The following is a 15,944-nucleotide window of genomic DNA, read 5'->3' as shown; positions in this document are numbered from 1 at the left end:
TTTGTGCTCTGTCTAGTTCTTGCTCTCCATCCCTCCTCAATCCCTCAAGGAAAAATTCCTCCAAAACAAAACATTGCCTTGAAAAACAAAGACCTAAACAGCATTTATTTAAATGAACTTTTGTTCGGATGACCAAGATCTGACCCCTATGTGGACCAACAGAAGAACCACAAATACATTTCTATCAATATGGAAAAACAGGAAGAAGAATGGCGGAAGGATGGGCCCAGCAACAATCAGGTTTCTTTTTTGCACAAAGAAGTTTTTTCTTCTTTGGGGAGACTTGTTTATTTCTCTTATGGTTTCTGTTAACTGGAGTATATTTTTATTTACCCCAAATCTTCAGTTATGATTACTTGAATATGAGAATTATTTTAAAATTTAACTAAAACACAGTAGCCCTCCAAGTGAGACTATAGAAGATATTATGATGACGACCTTGCAGTATGTTCGTTAGCTTTTAATTGAATGGAAGTTGTAAAAGATGGCATTAGTCTGTAATGGCCTTCTGGCCATTGACTTTGCTTTTTGAAATAAATCTTTGATAAAAATATGCTTCTTCTAAATTAATCTTTCAATTAAAACTTATTTCAGAATGTGCCTAAGTAACCAGAAATGTGACTGGAGATGATGATGCTAGAAACTACCATTTATTGAGCAATTACTATGTGCCAAGCTCTGTGATAAGGATTTGACAAATACTGTTTTATCTTACCAGCATTTATGGTTATTCCTTATTTGCTACATCCCTCCTATAACGATTCTGTTACATTAAGAGATATTAAATAGTGATGCCTAATAGCTCCATTAAAATTAATTTTGATGCAATGCCATGTAAGTATATAAAACTTTAGTATAAGTTGTGGGGATGGAGGAAGGAGGAGGGTGAATGGGTTTTGTTAGTGTCAGGCTGACCAAGGAAATAAATAGGATGACTCTTTTATCAGGGCCTGGACTGTCATACATACAAATGCACATCAAAGGGAAGGGAAAAAAATGACAGAAAATCACGTTCCAAATCCTTGCTGCTCGTTCTCCGGGGCATGTGGAGAGAGCATAAGGAGGTGTGCCCATGTGTGTGCATGCCATGAGTTGGTCGTCCTGCTGAGGACAGGAGGTGGTGACTCAGATATGTGGTGTGTGGCTTGTGAGAAGCAGCCCTTCGTATTGAGACACCCAAAGCTATTAACCTTATACATGTTGTAAAAAAAGTTGTGCTTCCCTGTCAGTTTACTGCAAAGAGTCATATCAAATCCCACACAGTAACATTTAACATTTAAAAATATTCTTTTTGGCTCTCTTACCAGAAAAACAAAACAGAACTGTTTACCTGCCTAATGATACTCCATCCCCTTGATCACAGCCTGGGAATTTGCCTGCCTTGTGGAGCTTTGATAGAAGACTTGGTGTTGAGGGCACTCGATGTTCTCAGACTCCAAAAATACCCAGACATCTCTGTGTGCTCCATTCAACCTCCTGTCTATTTTGAGACAAAAACTGTAATTTGTGCTCTTACAGTAGAACCTCAAATGCAGCTCAGAGGCAATTCCTGTAACTGCCTGCTTGGCAGGCTTAGCTCGCCTCTTAAGAATTGATTTATTTGCCTCTTGGCTGTGTTAAGAACCCCGTCTTCCCCTGTGTGCCTGGCATTGGGAACACATCGTGGGCCTCTTTACTTTGGGCCACACAGATGATGTCAACGCTATCTCACTAAAACAGAAAGGCTTTCAGTTGGATAGAGAATCTTTAAACCTACATAGGTTTTGGACAGTGTGGTACAAGAATTCCCATCTTACAAAACCCCGGGCTATTAGAGCCGAAGGAATCATTTATTTTGACTTGGAAGGAAACCGGTCATGCTGTGTGACTTCCTGTTAGGTGGATGGATTGTCATGTGCTGTTCTTCTCTGTTGGAAAAGGGCATCGACTTTTTCCTGCAAACCCACAGCTCAGTGGGGAAGACAATGGGGAGGCAGCTGGTGGTGCTGAGCTCACTGGGAGGCAGGTGTCCCACTTTGCATCGCTGTTTCTACTGATTAACTGGTTGGCCTTGAGAAGTTAATTAAAATCTGCCAAATGGGGATAAAAATGAAGAGATTTTTACCTTGCAGGAAGGTCAGATGGATTAGTGATATTAACAGTACCCACATGAGGAGCTCCTTTGGTTGCCTGGTGATAGGTAATGTGTGCTGAAATGATTAATTGTTCTGAAAATACCAGCCTCCACAAATCTTCATTTCAGATCCACCTAGGAAGGGGCCACAGCCCCCCATTTTCATGGGCCACTGCTTGGATTGACCCCATCCAGAGCCTGGTCTTTGCCTGGAGCTGTGTCCTATTTAGTTATTGCAGAGCCCCCCACCCTCCAGGACTTTACCACAAACCTGCAGGTGCAGTGAGCATTTATCTGAATAGAGATAGCCTGATGGATAAGCGGAGAGATAGTCATTCACTGGGGTATTTTTACCTTGGCTTTTAAGTTGATGATAAAACTGGAAATTGTTAACACATATTAAGAGTGGAGGCCTAAAAGGGTGAGAAATTGAAAGTGGTGTGTGTTTCTAAGTCCCTTCTCCCATCTTACTCCTTTTATCTCGCACACTTACTGCATGTATAAGTAACCATGGTGAAAGGTTTGGGGGAAGAAGGGAGACTTCATGTTCAACATAAGGTTGGATTTTGAGCATCCATACTGGTAAATCCTAGATAGTCCTGGCTGGGCTTATAGCACTGGGGGCAGGGATTGAGTTACCTAGCTTTTCTGAGCCTTAGTTCTCTCCTCCATAAGAAGATATTAAAATGCCTACCTCGTTAGGTTAACATGAATATCTTAAAAGATAATATTTCTTAGGTGCATTTCCCAAAGAGCATAGGAAAGAGTGAGGGACAAGCAGGGAGGAACTGAGTGTCATTATGAGTATACTCAAGTTGGCACCACTTAGTGTGACTCACAGCTTGGTCTAGTGGTACTTGACTGTATGAAGCTTTATAAATTCAACTCAGGACATCTTTCCAAGGGGAGAAGAGTTTGAGTACATGAGGCATTACGTCCCACCCCCCAACATTGGACTTTCTGTGCATGAGTGCCAAGCAGGATTCTGTAACTTTCCGAGCCTTGACATCAGCAGAGAGCCTTTGGTGGCAGCTGAGAGTCACATAGCATGGCAGGAGGTAAGGCTTTACTGAGTTTCACCAGGCTGAGGCCACTCGAAGGCTAGACGGGCTGTGCCTGTAAGGGAAGATGGAATAAAATGTAAGACCAAGAAGGTCTGAGGTGCGTAAGAGTGGGCTTTGTATAGTTTATAAAGGGTATAGTATGGTACCTGGCATAAGGCGGGTTTGGTGTGCTATCTATTCTTAGTATGCTCTGGCAAGCAATATAGAGATGATCAAGAGTAGGCTAAAATAGATGGGAGTTTTAACAGAAGACTGTGACTTGAGTTTTGAGTTGGCTTAACTCCTTGGAGACTTGCTTCTAATATTATATCTACACCAGTCAGTTGTATTCAAAAGTCTCTATAGCAACCAGTTTTATCACTTGAAACTAAGTTCCTCTGAATAGAAACACTCACACATGAATGCATGCATGCTCCGAGAAAAAGAGAAGAAGCTTCCCTTATTTTGCAAGAACCCTAAATTTTCTTGCTAGACTAATGTGAATTTTAACAGAGAGGGCATTTAATAGATGTCTCCTATATATCAAGTTTTTAAATTTTCACAACAACCCTGTAAAGTAGGTGCCCTCTCTATTTTACTGTTGAGAAAAAGAGAAAGTGGAAAAGATCAAATAACTTGCCCAATATCTTTGTGGTAGCAAGTGGTAGACCTGGGATTTCTAAGGCTGTCTCACTCCACAGAACCATGCACTTTTACTTTAGCTCTGTTGGAAAGTTATGTTGATGCAGGTGCATTTTTGAGGTATTTTATATGTGTGTGTGTGTGTGTGTGTGTATATATATATATATATATATATATATATATATATATTTAAATAAGGTCTTTAAATTAGCAAAGTCTGGTGTTCCATCACACAAATAAGAACTGATTCTGATTTACAATAAGAAATCAGAACAAAGTTTAGTTATGGCTAAGAGTCGTGCATTCAGAGGAAAAATCAAATGAGGTTGACATTATTTATAGTTTGTTGGAGGGTGGTTCATTACAGTAAATGCAGTTTAGCTCAGTTTTCCCAGTGAGGTCATCAGATCTGACTGGCTACAGGTGCACTGCTGTCTAGGGTGATATTTCATAATGGGAGCCTGTTTCAAAATAGGTAGCACCGGTCTACTGATGGGAATAGATATTTATAGAATCTGTTCTGAGCCAGGTATTTTTTCACATCTATTAAAACCTCACAACAGCACTCTATCAAGTAGACATCTTAATGCTCATTTTTTTTTCCAGCAAGAGTACAGAAAGGATGACCTATTGGGCCAGGGTCAAACAGCTAGTCAGTGGTAGAGTTATGAGTTCTGTTTGGCACTCCTGTATATATTCAGCCTAGGTGTCCTGTCTCTAAGGCCAATGTTGCTGTTCACTAAATGGATTCTGGGGATGCCTCCCTAACCATTGCTACTCAAACTCTGGTATGAGGCCAGCTGTGACATCCTCATAACCTTCTGTGAATTGTAGAATTTCAGACCCCACCCTGGTCCTACTGAATTAAAATCCCCGGATGTTGCAGGTTCCCATGAACATTTGAGAGGCTCTGCCCTATACGTTTCTCCCATGTAGACTGGATATCTACTGAGAGATCAGCTGTCCATGACACCAATTTCATTAGGATTCTTATGGTCAGGAGATCCTGGCCCATAGAGCACAATCCCAGGCTTAACCATTTCTCTTTGGACTCAAGGTAGTTACCCCTTGTCAGTTGTGTAGTTGAATAATTTTAGGCTTTGTCTCTCGGTTGGTTTCAATAATAGTGGCCTATTGTATTTTTTCGAGAGGCAGTGTAGATGAAAACTGCAATATATAAAAGCTTTGTTCATTTATTCCAAAACTGCAATATATAAAAGCTTTGTTCATTTATTCCAAAAACATTCATGAGGGCTCCCCATATTCCAGGCATTGCGCCCTTAAAAAATTCACAGTCTGATGGAGAAATAGGCCAGTAAACAGACCTTTCTAATGTAGAGGGATCTGAGCTAACAGTCAGAAAGTACAGGGTTCTGAAGTTGCACAGAGGGCATAGTCTCGCCGCAATGTTGTTGGGCATTAACATTTCCATTCCTAATCTTTTCTTCTGTCTGCAACAGGAGCAAGATGGGGCCACTTTTCAGGTGCCATCTGGGGTCCCAGAGCCCATCTCAAAATGTGGTGATCTGGATGTCACCTTTGAATATAGAGCTGCCAGCCAAAAACTCACAGTGACCATTGTGAGAGCGCAGGGCCTCCCGGATAAGGACCGAAGTGGCATCAACTCCTGGCAAGTTCACGTAGTCCTGCTGCCCAGTAAGAAACAAAGGGGCAGGACGAACATACAGAGAGGGCCCAACCCTGTGTTCAAGGAGAAGGTCACCTTCGCCAAGCTAGAGCCCAGAGATGTGGCTGCCTGTGCCATCCGCTTCCGCCTGTACGCTGCCCGCAAGATGACCCGTGAGAGAATGATGGGAGAGAAGCTGTTCTATCTCAGCCACCTGCACCCAGAAGGGGAAATGAAAGTGACTCTGGTCCTGGAGCCAAGAAGTAATATCAGTGTGAGTATGTCAAATGGTGCTGCTAATGATGCAGTGTGTTTGAGGATGTGGAATTGTCATCTCTTGATTTAGTACATGCAGCCTGCGAATTCAAACACTTTAATTTAATTTTCCATTTGGCTCTCCTCATCCTTCTAAGCTATGATTTGCACTTTATGCTTTGGTGGGTTTTTCATGCCCATCTTCCCTATACCCTGATGGATGTCCATTTTAGGAACAAGAGCATAGTGTGTGGAGGGCATGGGAAAACAAGGAGAGGTGGCCAGGCCTCCTACTCAGCTAATAAATGGCCCTATCACCCATTCCTCCATCCCCCACTCTGCCCCCAGTATGCACTATGATGAAGTTCAGAGATGGGACTCCAAGGCCAGGTCCTTGACGAGTGTGCCTACACAGGCTACAAAAGTAGCCTAGAACTCTAGTCACTTCTAAGACCTCCCATTTTTATAACCAAGCTTCTCTGTGTGCCCTGTCTTCTGCTTCCCCTGGGGTGCCAAGGAAAGACAGGGCAGCCTGTGTGCCTACCAGACTGGCAGTCTCACTATTGCCATGGGTAATATGTCATCTTGTACTAGTATCACCTTGTAATAAACATGTAAAAAGATCAGGTAGCTATCCTGGGCTTTGGGGCCCACTGAGTGCCAACTGAATGTCAGGAAGGGGATGCAGGAAAGAACCCAACGGGTGACGCCGCTGCCCTCAGGGAGTTTCCAGCCTGATGGAGGAGGATGGCAGTAGGTAAATCAAGGCAGGAAGGAAAGAAGAGTGTGGCAGAGGCTGCCATTTGTTTAGAAGAGTCAGAGAAAGTTTCTTTGAAGTGCTGATCAAATCCAGAATTCAGGGAACCCAGGGAAGAAGCTGGTGACATGTGGGGGACAAGGATGTGCATGGGTCAGGGGGTGGGAAACAGCTCATCAGGTCTGAGGACGAGGAAAGGAGCCAGAAAGACTGCATTGTAGCGGTGGGAGATCCAGCCACTGACATTTTAAATAGGTGTCTCAAAATTAATATCTCCAAGCCTGAAATCCTGGCTGCTGCCTCCCTACATCTTTTCTAGCTAGTCTTCCCATCTCGGCTAAAGGCAATTTTGTCTTTTTTAGTTGCTTAGGTCGACATCCTATTGGTTCCATCTTCAAAATACAACCAGAACCCTTCAGTCTGCTGGATGAAATGGCCTCCTGGTGTTCTCCCTGCTTCCTTTCCCCCTAAGACTCTTCCCAACATAAGCTTAGAACGAGCCTTTAAAACATATCAGTGAGGTGATTGTTGGGGAACAGGGGACTCGAAGGGGACTAAATGGTAATGGAAAAATATATAATAAAGACTATATTAAAATAATAAGTAAAAAAGGACCTGTAAGAAGATTGCATCTCATCTCCAGTCCCTTTTTTCTTCTTAAGCTCTGAGTAAAGCACTTCTGAAGCCCTGAAAAAGCAGAAGCCACAGGAGGGCGGGAGGAGCCCGCCGGCACCGTGGAGCTTTGGGGTCGATGTGACCACACCCCTGTTTCTCTGTGCCAGGCCCTCCGCTGTTGCTGGGAGCACAGAGTTGAGTGGGGAGAATGTGTCAGTATGAAAGAACTTTGAGGGTCAAAAATTTCCTTTCTGCAGTTGTATGTTGAGCACGAGTGTATGCCAGACAGTGGATTATGTGTGCACTGTGCCCTGAGAGGTGATAAGATTGAAGAAGTCTGAGTTTCCCAAGTGAAAGAAGACGGTAAATGGCATTTGAAGGGAGGCACAGACTGGGGGAAATCATGATGTCATACAAGGGCCTGGGGGATTGATGGGAGAGGGAAGCTAGGCAGAGAGAGGTGCCACAGTAGATGCTTCTGTAGAAGCAGAGGGGCGGGGGTGAGCCTCCCCCAAACTTAGCACATATTCCATTGTTGGGTTATCACCATCCAGCAGGGACTGTAGGCACCTATCAAAACCACCCAGCCCAGTAGTTTACAAATCGTATTTCGTGAAAGCCCAGGCTCTAGTTGTCCATGGCTTGGTAAACAGGATAATTTCCTACAGATGTAAAAATATATATATTTAATTACTTTTAGCGCATCAATTCACTGGTACTACTGGTAAGAAGTTTTAGGAAATGATTTTCAATGTGGAGGAGAACAGTTTGAGCAAAGCCTGATGTGCTTGTTTCCGGTGGAGGAGGTGGTGGCGCCGGGGAGCTGGCTGGCTTCTCCTGCAGAGCTGACTCCTACTCCCCTCCCTGAATGAGAATCCACTCGGTGATCTGCTTTACTCCCCTCCTCCCGACTCGTCTGGTGCATAACGTGGGTGCTCTGGGGAAGTGCGCTCATGAGTAACCACAACAGAAGGTGTGGGCTCTCCCCGGGCACACCTGGTGCCTGCAAGGTCTCTGAGATTGCAGTCACGTGTCGCCTTCTGTATCAAAAATTTGTAAAAGTGCTCACTCTCCGTGTAATTTATTTCTTAGGAGAAAAAATATAGCATCTGGCATATTCCTGACCTTAAGAAGCAGAACTAGGGGCCAAATGTTCTGCGTGGTGGTAGACATCCAGCGGTCATTTTTTTCCTAGTGAAGACAAAGTGCCCTTTGAATTGCTACATTCATCACAGAGCTGTAGAGAACAGAGTGGATGGGTTCCTCAGAAATGCTGGAGCACAAATTACACAGGAGGGAATTTGGGTCTGTATTAAATGTATTATTAGTTTTCTATGTATCTTAGATGGTTTGATTTACGCTAGTAATAACATCTTGGCTTGTTTTGTCTTAGAGAGGAAATACTGAATGGAGACAGTTCTCGAAACGAAGATGTCAGCCGATAATGCAAGGGCTCTCGCCCACTGCCGCACTCCCCAGACCCATTATCATTCACACAGAGTGCGCCCTTCCTCAGTAATCTTGGCAGCCATTGAGATTGGGCGACAGTTTCACCAAACATAATATTGCCTTTCTGTAAGGGAGAGTAGTGCAGCGTGGGCCAATGGATTCTTTGTTTTTCTTCCCCTCCAGAGTGGAGAGTCTCCGCTCAGCCCATCTGCCGTTTCTCACAGTGATAGTGCTTCATCCACGCAGTCGCTGTCTCATGGAGGGGCGCCAGAGCTCTTGGTGGGGCTGTCCTACAATGCCACAACGGGGCGATTATCTGTGGAAATGATCAAAGGCAGCCATTTCCGAAACCTCGCTGTGAACAGAGCGCCTGGTAAGTACATGTGCCTTCCAGGGGCAAGTACAAGGCTGTGTCTGCTTTCACTTTAATTCTTTAACTTTTAGAATAAAAGTTATCTTGGTATGGCTTAGAGAGTTTTTATAAAGTGATACCTCTGGGTTTTAAAATTGCCTTTCTATTTAATTAGGTTGAAGGCTTCTCCAATATCTAGACACATCTTGACATGAAATAGGTTGACCTTTATGTGTATATTATTGAAAAGAAAGGGATGATATCTTTTCAGCAATACAGTGTGTATGGGCAATTAAAATCTGCTAATAAGTCCCAGGCCCTCAAACACCTTGAAAGAGGTAGAGCTCAGGCATTGGAGTGAGGCTGGTCTATTCACTTACCCACTAGCTTTGCTTTGATCTGCGCAATTTTCCTGTCTTTTCTGAATCTTGGTAGACTCATTTAGAACAAAAGGTTATTAATAGTATCTTCCTCATGGAGTTCTTTTGGGGGTATAAATAAAATGATTTTTGTAGAGTGTTAGCATAGTGCCTAACACATAGTGAGCATACCGGAAGGGTTGATGGTTATCGTTTCGATGAAAGACGATGTGAAGGAGGAAGATCTGGGGCAATACAGACCTGACTCGCCACTTCTGAGGTCACCGCTGGAAAAAGGAGCTTAAGACATACTCCGATAGCTGCAGTCCAGGGTTCAGGAAATCAGAATGAGAAAGCAGCTCCTGCCAACTACCGCTCAATACCCAAGAAGCTCCTTTTGAACACTGGAATGGTGCTGCTAAAAAATGAGCTTACCTTTCATGATCTTGCTTGTCAGCCAAACAAACAAACGGAAATCTTAGGAGGGGACAGGAAGATGATTTTTGCCTCAATTGTGTCTTTTAGATCTCATGTAAGCACACCTAGTCAGAGGAACCTAGTTTGTATCCAGAATGCTAGCTGCAAGAGAGTCCAAAAAAATGTTGTTGAATTTCCAGCCTTTCAATAAAGGAAGCTAGTGAGCCTGTCCCTCATCGACACCAAAGTCTTCCTGATATAAGAATGAAATCAAGAACAACATGGTAGGCTGTACGAGTCAATGGACTCTCGCCTCACATGTTAGCATGAGGTGAAGAGCCAGCAGAGCTGGTAGAAAAAGGTTAGATCTAACAACCAAATCTTGGCTCTTAACTCTTTTTAGCCTTTAACTATGCTGCACCCCATGAAGTCTCTGCTCAGTGGTATTTTGTTAGCTGACCTGTAGAAGCCCATTAGAGCAAGTTTGAAAGGAAAGCTCTCCACTCTGGACAGGTGCATGAAACAATCTGTGTTGACACTCAGAGTCAGATGAGAGTTATTTAAAATGCCCAATAGATGCCGATTATTAATTGCATAGCTAAACTCTCTTTGTTAGGTACAGATTTGCTTTTTAAAATAGCTCTGGATTTATGAAAGATCTGGGTTTACTGCTTTATCTTCAGAGCTTTTGCTGGTCTCTTTCTCTGTCATCACGAGGTTTGGTGAGATCTGAAGAATTTGGGGGAAAGAACATGGTAATGCTGCAGAGAATGATGGGAAGGTGGATCGTGCAGTTATGACTCATCCCAGGGCATGCTGGGAAGCTTCGTGCTCTAGGTGGTACCCGGCAATACAGTGGGTGAGGGAGGACAGCGTGGTGGCTAAGAAAGCATTAGCTGGAGGCCCAAAAACTAAGGTGTGAATTCAGGCTCTGCCATTTACCAGCTGTCAGTTCCTAAAGTTTTCGGAATCTCTGTTTCCGAAATGGGGTTATAACAATACATAGGTTGGCATACTGCATATGAAACTGTGATATTGAGGGTGTTATTATTGTATTTTCATACATTTTTCTATGAAAGAAAATATGCCAAAGGGAAATTCTTGTGACCAATGTTTAAAACAAAATAGGAAAACATGCAAGTTCTAATTTAGAAATTGATTTGATTCTAGAAGTTTGAAGTCAGTCTGGCATTTATGACATTATTTTTCATAGACATAGTGTTGCAGTTCAACTTAAAATATAACTGACATGCTGTGTCTTTGCAATCAAAGTGATAGAAGACAATGTTGCTGTGGTGCTATTAATTAAAACAGAAACCCAATAGGGAAGACAAAACTTTTTTGTTTATGCAGAATGCTGGTACTTGAGGAAAATCCAGCTTAATTAGGAGGGGTTGAGAAAGTAGAGAGTTCCTTTGTGGAGATTCTGAAAGGGACCTCTTGGTACTTTCAAGGGCTTTAGATGTTGACGGCATTGGTTCTTCATTATGTCTCACTTTGTTACGCCACTAGCACCACTTTGGCGGTTGTCAGGCAGGCTTGGGATACATTTTTAGTTCCCATATGGAGGAGAACAGAGAGAGAAAGGGTGAGGGAGCGAGAGTTTTATGAGGTAACTGAGCAGAGTTGGAAGAAACGGGGGTGGGGTGAGACGGGGAGAAGGAGACAGGGTGCAAGCAAGGAAATGAATGGGACTGGGAATGAGGGTGCTGGAGAGACCTGGTCAAGTGCGCTGGCCTCCAAGGTGGAGGTGGAGGGAGGACAGAGTGTGGGACCAAAGCCCCGTGTCAGCATCCACTGCGAAGGAGGTGCCTGCCAGGGGAGACACATGTAGGAACATGTATGTGTACAGGTCCCAAGTCCTGTGCTTGGGACTCTGGGCACAGGGGCAGCCATTTGGTCTGTGGAGAGAGGACAACAATTCTGTCTTACTGGGTGGCTATGCTAACGTGAAGAATAGTTCTTGGGGAAGCTGAAGGAAAATAGGCCGAGCCTGAGTATTGGGAACTTCCCTTTCCTAGCATATTGGCATTTGTAAATCTTGCTGGAAACAGAGACTAAGACTGGGGTTTAGATGTGAGAATTTTCTTTGTCTCAAGATATATCATGAAACAAAAGGTAACTTTGAATTCGCCAGCTTGGTTCACTCAGATGACTACTGTGCTGATATTTTAAACTTGTCTTCCAAGAGTTAGACAAACAGTAGATGAAGTTTCTCTCCCCTATTAGGGTCTAACACAAAATAAGCCGCTCAAATGTAAGCTTCCCTCTCCAAACTTTTGAGTTAAATCCTTAGGGAGAAGGCTAATTAAGGGACAGGTTTCACTTTGATGGGCAGGAGCTAGTGGGAGCATACCTAGAGATTCAGGTCTCTACGCCGCAACCCCCACCCCCAATCCAGAATGGCTAAAACTAAAAAGACCAATTCCACAAAGTGTGGAAAATAAAAAGAAAAACATTTAGGCCTAGCAGTTTCTTATACAAAAAAATATGCACTGAAAATCCAGCAGTTCCATTCTTAGGCTTTTACCCATAGGTTTTTATAAAGATCTGCGTGAGGATGTTCATGGCATCTTTATTCCTAATGTCAGAAACTGCATTGGACTGAGCAACTTAAACCACAAGAATTTAGTTCTCATGGTGGCAGAGGCTGGGAAATCCAAGATCAAGGTACCAGCTGATTTAGGTCCTGGTGAGAATCATCTTCCTAGTTGGCAGACAGGACCTTCTTGTTATGTCCTCACATAATAAGAGGAAGAAAAAAAATCATCTCTCCAATGTCTGTCTTATGGCACTAATCCCATTCACGAGGGCTTCACCCTTGTGACCTAATGACCTCCCAAAGGCCCCAAATACCAACACACTTTCAAATGGCACCACACTGAGGAATGGGGCTTCACTATGTGAATTTGGGAAAATATATACATGTAGTCCAAAGCACAAATGGAACAAAACATAACAACTGAAGAATCTAGGTGATGGGTGGGTATAAGGGTGTCCGCCATATAATCATTTCAAATTTTTAGTGCATTTGATAATTTTAGTTATAAAATAGTGGGTAGAAAAACATGGTCTGGAATAGTTCAGCTGGGTTAGGAGGATAAAAATAAAATAAGAGTCTTAGCCATACATAGGGGCTTCTGTGGTTGGCACTACATTGTTTTTTACTATGATGACATCTCAGGGTTGAACCCTGTTGCCTGACTCAACCTTGGACAGGATAGACAGGCTACCAAGCAGCTTAACCTGAGGACATTTTCTGCAGTACTCTCCATAACCCAAATTCATCCCAAGAAAAAGTATGTGGCTGGGCATTTTCTCCATTTCCAAGTTTAACCTTTTCTTTGTTCATCTGATAGGTTGGTAGATAGATAAATAGTAGGAAAGGAGGTAGGTAGATAGACTAATTGATTGATCAATCAATAGATAATAGACAGATAATGTAGATTTAGATATAGATATAAAAATCTATCTATCTATCTATCTATCTATCTATCCATCCATCCATCAATGTTTTGGTGAAAGTGAGAATGTTATAAATTGCTGTTTTTTCAAATCATAGATGAGCTAGGAAAGATAAAAAAGGCTATTTGAAAATTACTGAAACTGCCCATAGATTCTATTCAGAAACAATATATAAATGAGGTGGCAAAATAAACTGATCTTAGCCTACACCATGGAACAACATACCAAGAATCATTCTGGGTACTTTCAAAAGGTAACACCTCACTTCCTACACATGGTCAGTGTTTAAAAATACTGTTGTCGTGATTGCTGTTAATATGGTACAAGATAGTCCACACATTGGATGCAAGGGGTGGTCTCCACGTCTGTACGCGGTGAATAGTCCAGAACTGTGTCTGGAAGACATCTGCAATCCTGACATGCACTTGCAAATGCTTTTGAAAAAGTTACCATCATGAATAAGAAGCATTTGATTATCCACTGAATTTGGTTCACTCACAGTTTTACAGCTCTGTTCTGTCCTTTTCCTGGGCCTGCCATCCAATTACTGCATCGCTCGACCTCAGATTTAACCTCCCTGAATTTCATTTTCTTGCGTATTAAGTGAGGTTAACAAACTAATGTTACCGATACAAGTGCTAGTTAAAATGAATGTTAGCTTCTCTGTTGCAGGTTCTCTCTCTCCATCCCCATCCCTGCTGTGTCTCCTTCCCCAACCCGCTACTACCGCATTGTGTGTGTGTGTGTGTGTGTGTGTGTGTGTGTGCGCACAAGTAATGGTCCTTGTCAAAACTATCATTAAGCTGCCCCCGGCAGTTAAAACCAAGTTCCTGGGGCTCTCAGCGTGTGCACGATTGGCTGTGTGTGCTAATTACATCCCAAATGATAATACTTACAGCAGCAGCATATTAACCTTGTTAGGCACTCACAATAGCAGGGAGTGGAGGAAAGAAAAACAAAAAAGCAAATCAAGCCACCTCGTGTTTCATGTGAAGACAAAGTGGGGTACAGGGGTGCACACTACAAATGAAATACGGGAAGAAAAGGACTAAACAAAGATGTGGGGTGTCTCACCTTCTTTGAAAGTCCTGGTCCAGGTTTCCAATAAATAGACGTGGTCCAGGTTACCATGTGTATTTATTAATAGTCACTTTGGGCTCAGAATTATGGTAAATTCATAGGAAGGTTTGCATGCAGCACCAACTTATTGAATACGTAAGTGATATTCCTTTACTTACATTAACTGGATTCTCATAACTATATCAAAGTTAGAAAACATGAGAAGCATCGGGAGATAAAATACTGTTCCAGTGGCATATGAATTATATCTCAATAAAGCTGCTCAAAAAGCAAGAAGAATAACAATATAAGAAGGGAAACAACGACCAACCTCAGTCACTCACGGAAGGATAACAGCAGGATGGAGGACAGGCCTCTCTGTGCAATGGCAGAAGCTGGAGAGCATGGGGAGGATGTCATCAATGTCCTGAGAGGGAAAGTCCTCCACTTAGAATTCCGTGCAAGTGAAAGGAAAGTAAAAATATTTTCAACAAAGTTTGAAAGATTTCTTGCTGAAAGAACTACTAACCGATGTATCTTAGGAAGAATGAAATTGAACTTGGAAGAAGTGAAGTGCAAGAAGGGATAGTGAGTGAATGATGGGAAACATGTAGGTAGATATAAGCACATGCAGACCGCACAGATCAATACAGCAGTAGGAGGACAAATGAACGCCACTGGGGGAGCAACCTCGAAGTGGAAGTAAAATTCTAGGCAGAAATAACAGGAAATACAGGAAAGGGAGATGGAAATCCCAGAATTCTAAGGTCCTAATGTTCCTTAAGAGATATTGATAAAGGCCTGGCTGGTGTAGCTCAATGGATTGAGCATGGACCTGTGAACCAAAGGGTCACTGGTTTGATTCCCAGTCAGAACACATGTCTGGGTTGCAGACCAGGTCCCCTGTAGGGGGTGCATGAGAGGAAAACCACACATTGATGTTTCTCTCCCTCTCTTTCTCCCTTCCTTCCTTTCTCTCTAAAAATAATAAAATAAATAAATATAACAATAAAGAGATATTAATTAGTTTGAGACATTAAATCAAGTGTACATGTTAAAATTTTAATCCAGCTTTCAAACCAATAGAAGGAATAAATTAGAATAAAAAACTTCAGTTAATCCAGTGGAAATTGGAAAAAGATATTTAAAAAGCATAGAAAATGCAGAATAGATAGAAAGCATAAACCAACACAAGAAAAATAAATCAAGATATATCAGTGATCATAATCAATGTAAAGGGAACTGCTATGGAAACAATAGATATAACACTAGATTAATATTTCCCTTCTCAACCTCTCCTTCTCAACCTCTCCTGATATTTCAGCCTCTCCCTGCTCCTCCTTTGCACAACCTGTCTCACACACTGCAGTTTATATTAGGCCCGCTCAGCATCCTAATAAGAAGGAAAAAACCTAATAGCCAACAAATTGGGCTTAGCTCAGGAATGCAGGATAATCCAAAATTAGAAAAACCTGCTGGTGCAGTTCACCACATTAACTGATTTATGAAAAACCAGTATGGTTTTCTCAATAGGTGCAAAAGGAGCTTTTGGCACAATTCATTATCCACTGTTCATAAAAAGCACTCTTAGCAGATGAAGAATAGGAGGCACGTTGGTGTAGAGTAGGCTAGGGCACCATAAGAAACGTATCCTACAGCGTCAGTGGCTCACACGCAAAGGTTCATTTCTTCCTCATGTCACTTTCCAAAGTGAGCCAGGTGACTCTCCTCCGGTCTGTGACTGAGGCACATGGGCTTTTTGATAAGGGCATATATCGTATTCAAACATGC

At 42.6% G+C, this 15,944-nt stretch overlaps 1 protein-coding gene across 1 annotated transcript in view; it reads left to right on the top strand.

The window, feature by feature from the left end:
- The window catches only part of SYT16 (synaptotagmin 16), a 90,862-nt gene that overhangs the window by 69,247 nt on the left and 5,671 nt on the right, over window positions 1–15,944 (top strand). The window contains exons 6-7 of the mRNA XM_037031376.1: window positions 5,259–5,699; window positions 8,685–8,874. Of these exons, the coding sequence (XP_036887271.1) occupies window positions 5,259–5,699; window positions 8,685–8,874 (631 nt within the window). The remainder of the gene's footprint in view (window positions 1–5,258; window positions 5,700–8,684; window positions 8,875–15,944) is intronic.

Source organism: Sturnira hondurensis, unplaced genomic scaffold (genome assembly GCF_014824575.4).
Source record: "Sturnira hondurensis isolate 20B ecotype Veracruz unplaced genomic scaffold, ASM1482457v3 Scaffold0021143, whole genome shotgun sequence".
Taxonomy (NCBI): Eukaryota; Metazoa; Chordata; class Mammalia; order Chiroptera; family Phyllostomidae; genus Sturnira; species Sturnira hondurensis.
This window is presented reverse-complemented; position numbering and strand designations above follow the sequence as displayed.